The sequence below is a fragment of the Varroa destructor genome, unplaced genomic scaffold (assembly GCF_002443255.2).
Source record: "Varroa destructor unplaced genomic scaffold, Vdes_3.0 BEIS01000001.1, whole genome shotgun sequence".
NCBI lineage: Eukaryota > Metazoa > Arthropoda > Arachnida > Mesostigmata > Varroidae > Varroa > Varroa destructor.
Genome location: NW_019211454.1, coordinates 22,718,585 through 22,725,337, shown reverse-complemented (window position 1 = coordinate 22,725,337; position 6,753 = coordinate 22,718,585). Strand labels below are relative to the sequence as shown.

At 43.4% G+C, this 6,753-nt stretch overlaps 1 protein-coding gene across 1 annotated transcript; it reads right to left on the bottom strand.

The window, feature by feature from the left end:
- Window positions 1-112: 112 nt before the first annotated feature.
- LOC147758395 (uncharacterized) lies at window positions 113-6,451 on the bottom strand. Its single transcript, XM_086985049.1, has 3 exons — window positions 4,838-6,451; window positions 3,852-4,002; window positions 113-2,854 (listed from the first exon to the last, which is right to left on the bottom strand). The coding sequence occupies exon 1, from the start codon at window positions 6,410-6,412 to the stop codon at window positions 5,075-5,077; it is 1,338 nt and encodes a 445-aa protein (XP_086841175.1). The 5' UTR covers window positions 6,413-6,451; the 3' UTR covers window positions 113-2,854; window positions 3,852-4,002; window positions 4,838-5,074.
- Between the last annotated feature and the right edge of the window lie 302 nt (window positions 6,452-6,753).

The following is a 6,753-nucleotide window of genomic DNA, read 5'->3' as shown; positions in this document are numbered from 1 at the left end:
AATGAATTGTTTTTGAAGTTTCGTTCGCGGTTGTTGTTGTTGGTGTTAATGTTGTTGTAGGTGTTGTTATTGTTGGTGTTGTTGTTGTTATTGTTGTTGCTGTTGCTGCTGCTGCTGCTGTTGTTGTTGTTGTTACTATTGTCGTTGTTATTGTTGCTGCTGCTGCTGCTGTTGTTATTGTTGCTGCTGTTGTTGTTGTTGTTGCTGTTGTTATTGTGGTTGTTGTTGTTGTTGTTGTTGTTGTTGCTGCTGTCGCTGTTGTTTTTATTGTTGCTGTTGTTGTTGTTGTTGTTTCAAATGTTTTGTGAACTTTTCGTCCGCTTTTTCTCTACGACCTTTTCTCTCTATCATTATTTGTAGATAGATGCGTTTTAAAATGTGTGTCATGCCGTTTTATTTATATTGATAATTTGTTGTTGTTGGTGTTGTTGTTATTGTTGTTATCGTTGTCATCATCAACTCGTTTTTAATTTGTTGATGCTCGCGGCATTTTCGTTGCTTTTATTGCGCTTCTTTTTTTTTTATAGAGTACTTGGTAATAATAAATCTACATTTACTGCACGGCATGACACTCCGTTGGGATTACCACGTTTTCATTCGACGATTCCTATCTGTTACTAAAAACATTTGCTTTTTCCTTCTGACGCGTTTTTTTTGTGATTCATCGCCGGTTCAGAGGTGCTTGAGATTGACCTGTCCTTTGGACGCGATTTTCATCACCACCGGCTTTTATTTCTGACACCACGAGGTAATATGGAACAGTCAATTATTGAAGTGCTGCCAATTCGTCCTCTGCGCTGGCAATTGCACGATGCGTTTCCGATATGCGGCATTATTTAATATTGGATGGCAGTTTGGTGTGTGTTCTTAACCTCGTTGGTTTATGGTCGCGCTTCACAGTCTGCTAAAGGACGTCGCTTATGTGCACTATTTAGCAAGCTGTGCTTGTGCCGCCGGTACTGGCTCTCAAAGGGCATCTGATCATTCATTCCTAGAAACCGTTTTTCTCAACATCATCAGTTGTTTCTTTCACCCACCATGAAAAGTCATAGGTCTATTATTGTGTACCCTTCAAGCAGATGGCAGGCACTTGCTGATGTCTTATCTGGCGACTACCTAAGTCGGGTCGTAATTCCTACTCGAAGAAAACGAGTCAGTTAAAAGCAGCAAATTGTTTGTCGACAATTGCTCAAAATCCATCTCATTTTTTCAAAATGACAATGCAGCCCTGCGCGTACTACGCATAAAATCAGGCGCAAATGTCTTTTCAAAATACGTGGGAATATCACCAGGAAACACGCAGCTTGTTTCAGTTGGTTTTTGTAGTTGCATTGTTATCAGTTGCTGTCCTTACGCTTTTTGTCGTTGGATGGTATTGTTCTTGCTGTGCTTATGGTAGTATAATACATCAATACATTTATGGTTTATTTGTTGCTCTTGTTAATATAGATATAGCATAGGTATATATATATATATATATATGTACTTAAAAACTATCGTCTCGGAACTGTCTCTCGTTGGTCGATACTTTTGTCAGAGCGATAGCTTCTATGTGTTTCCGAGATTGTGCTTGTTGTGGCTCTTCTACGTCAAAAGCGTCTGGCCTTCATTCCTTGAGGCATTTATGATTATTAGCATTATTACGATTTCCGTCACAAAACAAACACCGTCAACTGATTATCTCGCCCCATCCATTATCGTGTCGTGCCGGCTAGCCACAGCGGTAAGCAAGTCCGTTGTTGGTAAAAGGATTAATGATGTTGTCTCGGTGTCTTTACGTAGAAAAACTACCGACATGATTACGGCAACACTCCAGTTGCTGTTCCGTTCTTATTGACCCCGATAGTATCAACCAATTTGTGTGATGTTATACTGCTCGCTTTATTCTATTATACTTTCTTCTATTTGAGAAGTCGTTGGCTACATCTTTGCTTCCAAAGATCTCTCGAAGCAGCTTCTGCATCATTATCTGCTTCCTTCAGAGTCCTAACATAATTTTTTTCTCATTTATCAACACTACTACTATTAACGTTCATGTCACAGTGAAGACTGCTGTGTACATTAATCCACTTGTCATGAGTTGTTATGGTCTTTGTTGATGACAAAGCATAATCTATCATTGTACGCTTTTAGTACAGAGTAATTATTTGTAATGATAATTGTTATTTGTGAATCTATCTGAGGCGGCTACGACCTTGCGGAAGTCGTTGTCCACGTACGCACAAGTCGCGGTAATAGTGCTCGGGAACGAATAGACTTCGGCGTCAAGAACCAGAAATCTCCATCACACTCCTAGAGAAAGTGAAAAACGACTAAGAGAATTATACATCCTGAATTCTAGACAGTCTAGAACAAACCACCTTCTTCCAATACTCATCATTTCATATCTGACTGATTGTCCCCGGTTAAGTTTGCCGCGTTGCGCCCACAATGACAACATCTGTGCGTGAAACGAGGTGCTAACTACGGGTTGCTGTCGTTCGACAAATCATAATATCGGCTCTTCTCGCTTATAACTGCAGTTGTTAGCGGCACAGTATGATGTCGTCGTGCACTCGTAGCGAACTTGGCGACACCAGCAGAGCGTGTAATAGTCGCTATGCATTTCCATGTTTTACTCGTTGTGCTGATCTCACGGCAACCTGGGACACATTGTTAAATGTATTTAATTCGTATTGTTCAACTTTAACGATTACGCATCTCAAATTTTCAGTCGTCGATCACCCTCAGGGGTGACGCCACCGTTGGAAGAAGAATCTGCGACCGGTGTGCCGGAAAAATATCTGTGCCGACTATATAGTTTCCATTAGCCTCTCTTCTAGTTTTCACCAGCGCCTGCATCACCTAATTTCCCCTTAAACATACATTTGAAGGTGAAGAATGAGCCACGAAGATGCCTAAATCGTTATCGTATTATGCATATGATTTTAGTAATAATAATTTTAATCAATACCATTTAGTAAGCCCAGACGACCTAGCTTTTCTAATAACAAGGCTATATATATATATATATATATATATATATATATATATATATATATATAGGGGCGAATGAACTCGTCGGCTCTGCCCTGCGATCACCATATGGATAAAGTATTAGTCGTAGGAGGGTGCTAATTGCGTCATAGTAGTTATTATAGCAGTAGTGCGTTTTCACCAACTAACACATGTTCATCTGAATATCGCATTGACGCTACACTATATTATTGTTACTGCTATCATTATTCGCACTACAAATACTTCGTTTATCAAATGTTGCTATTATCTGACTCCGACGACGAAAAATGCAAACTAATGGGAATAGAATTTAACCAATAGATTATCACGACCGGGGTAAAAGAGATACAATTACAGTAGTAATTAATGCCGAGCTACCAGCAAAAGAAGGCTCACATCGTCATAGATGTTCCACAGCATTTTCGATTTATTGTAACTATGTCCCAATATTTTTTCGGCGCTTTTCTTTGCAATTCTGTACGCTATGGGGTCCACTACTTCGACTTATTCTTGTTATAACTGGCGTAGTGACGTAATAATCTAACGATGTATCTGACAAAAGCTTTGTCAAGGTTAACCAATCAAACCTTGCCAATGAATGAAAGACATAATGACTGTGCTTATGTCCTGATATTAGTCAGCTTATGGGGTGATTCAACTTCGGCCCGATTATCTCTACCCGCCCTTTTGTTTATGCTGTAGCTGCAGCACACGTTCGTTGACATTGATTGGATCATAATGGTGCTCTTAATACTTGATCGATTTAATTCTCAACAATCACCGCGATCGCCGTATAAATATAGGGATAGATTGAGACAGACGTACAAGTATCGATGTGGAATGAAACTGCTTACAGAGAGAGCTGTAGTTGTTCATTGCGAGTTGTTACAGGGGGATGGGGTTCTCCTCGGCTGACAGCTCTGCGATCAACAGAACCTTCATTTAACCGCCTTCTGCCGTTGCCGATAATCAAGTCCAATCAATCCACATTATTCGTGCGCGGTTCTGTAAATATTTTCAATGAACGATCAAAACAATTCGCTCTCACCTAATAATAAACAACTGATTTGTTTCTTTGTTGTTGAGTCTGACAACGAAACAGACAATTTGACAACAGGATGTCGTTAGAGATTGACGACAGATGGGTAGCTTGTTGCGCTGTAATTAGGTTTCCTCATACAGGTACATATGCAAACTCATATCAGTAAGGTTAACTTTTCAAGTAAGCACGTCATCAGACAGCGTTTTTTCAGAAGCGTCAGTTACTGATTTATTATTATTATTAGTAGTAGTAATAGTAGCATTATAATCTGTAATATGTAGAAGAATTATTACAGTATACTTCTAAAACTAAAAACGTTATTATATGAACTGCAGAATGAATGAATCGTAGGGGGCGATTACAAATAGGAATTTGTCTGTCGCTTTCATTTTACTTGCTACTGTTTTTTATCGTTCCCATTTTTGCTGCTTTACGTTAATTTTGATTCGTAACGAAGAGGCTTGAATTTTAGTAAATCGGACTCGTGAATGTTGAATAATATTTATTATTATTAATAATTCAAACCCGAGCACTGACAGCTATATCGCCCGTTAGAAATAGACAATTCGTTTTTGTTTATTTATTAATTATTTGTTTGTTTTGCTTTTTTTCTTTGATGTTTGTTTTTGTAAGAGTCATTCACGCATGATTAATATAATCACCATTATCATCATCATCCTTATCATAGTCATCATAAATAGCTATACTGGAACAGGAGCGTGATCACTAGCCGTCGTCTACATGACACCTATGTTTGAGAGAATGGAAAAAGGTACATCAATTAAGCCACGAGCTTACCCAGATGCACAAGATGTACGGCCGCAGAACACAGCCACTGCCTATTGATCGAGCATCGCTTCACCCGTGTTGTTGTTGCTGTTGTGTGTTTAAGGGACAACCCAGTAGTTGTAGTAATGGTCGAAGTAGCGGTAGAGTTGCAGCAGTTCTAGTCGAAGTAATAAAGGAGAGGACGACTTAATGGAAGGAAGTTGGGTCTTCATCTTCTGTTTTGTTTTCATTATTCTCATTATCGTCTCAGTGATGGGTGTAGCCTGGCGACTTGCCCGATGGATAGCGTTGACCTTGCTGGGTTTGATGGCCAGCGTTAGAACCATTCGGATTCCCACCGGCGCCCTGTCTGCCAACGGAGCCGCCCTGATTCATCATCTGTTGCTGGCCAGAATGGCCGCCGTATTGGGGAGTGGATCGTTGTCCACCAGCTGCTGGGTGATTCCCGCCACCACCGAATAGGCCGCTAGACCCAGATGAAGCCGGTGGTCCAAATGATGGAGGCCCCGCGGTGCCGCCCGCTTGCTTACTGCTGCCCACGCCAGACACGACAGGTCCGACGGTGCCCAATGAGGCCTGTCCAGGTCGCGACGGCCCAGGTTGTTGCTGCTGTTGCTGCTGGGCGGTATGTTGCTGACTTCCGTGGCCGTGGCCGACCGCCGCGTGTCCGTAAGGCGGAGGCGTACTCTGCTCATAGGAGGTCTGCTGCTGAGGTGGCTGTTGGCCACTAGCGTCCTTCATCGTTGCGCTGTATCGCGCTGCCGCCTGCGGGTTGTGACCGGCGTGCGCGTATATGCCAGCAGTTGAAAAAGCGGCCGCCGGCTGTGGGGGCGTCTGCATCGCCGCGGGGTAATGGCTGTGCCCACTTATGGCATGTTGGGCATAGTGCCCGCTTTGTTGGGCTGATCCATAAGGGCCAGCCGCCGTTGGGGTGGCTGTGGGGGCTGGAAAATATCCATGAGCTCGATATTGACTCTGCTGTTGTTGCTGTTGCTGAAAGCGATACAGATCCTGTTGCTGCTGTTGTTGGGAGAAGTACGGATATGAGTGATCACTTGCAGCGGCGGCACTTGAACCTGGTCCAGCCTGACCGGTCGCAGCCAAATGCGTATGGCCATGATGAGTTGCACCGGCTGGCGGCGGACTTTGGAACTGGGGGCCGTACATCTGCGCAGCGGCTGCCGCTGCTGCGGCGGAGTGCTGTTGAGCGGCGTACGCACGCATATGCGCTGGATCCAACGGTGTTTGGCCAGCGTGTGCAGCTGTCATGTGACCAGCTTGAGGATAGCCTGACGGGGTCATCTGATGATGAACGGAGCGCTGCACTGTTGCTGCACCTGCAGCAGCTGCCGCTGCCTGATGATGATATTTCGGCTGATGCTGAGGCAGCATCTGATAATACGGCTGCTGATGTTGCGGCTGTTGCGCCTGCTGCTGATGGCCCATTGTGGCAAGAGGCTGCTGTTGTTGTTGTTGCTGCTGCTGCGCTTGTTGCTGCTGTTTGCCTGACGGTTGCTGTTGTTGGCCACCAGCTGCAGCATAAGCTTGCTGGAAGCTCGACACAACTTGCGCAGAGGCGCCCATGTCCGTCTGTCCGACACTGACACCGACCTGTAAACTGCTACCGGATAATTGATACACACTCCCAAAACGACTTAACGCCATAAAATGCTAACTATAACAATACATCTATATAAATACATATAAATAAGTAGGGATGAAGGGGATATATAATTATAAATAAATATTATTAACGAAATTTAAAAAAAAGGAGGAGAAAAGGTGGAGAAGGAGATAACGAGGAAGTTTATCGTGACCACCGTTCGAAAAGGACGCCCTACTTTGCGTACGTTTGCCGGACCATTTAGGGGACAATGCAACAGAGCTGTCGTAAACTCGACTCCCTAACCGGCTGATGATTAAGG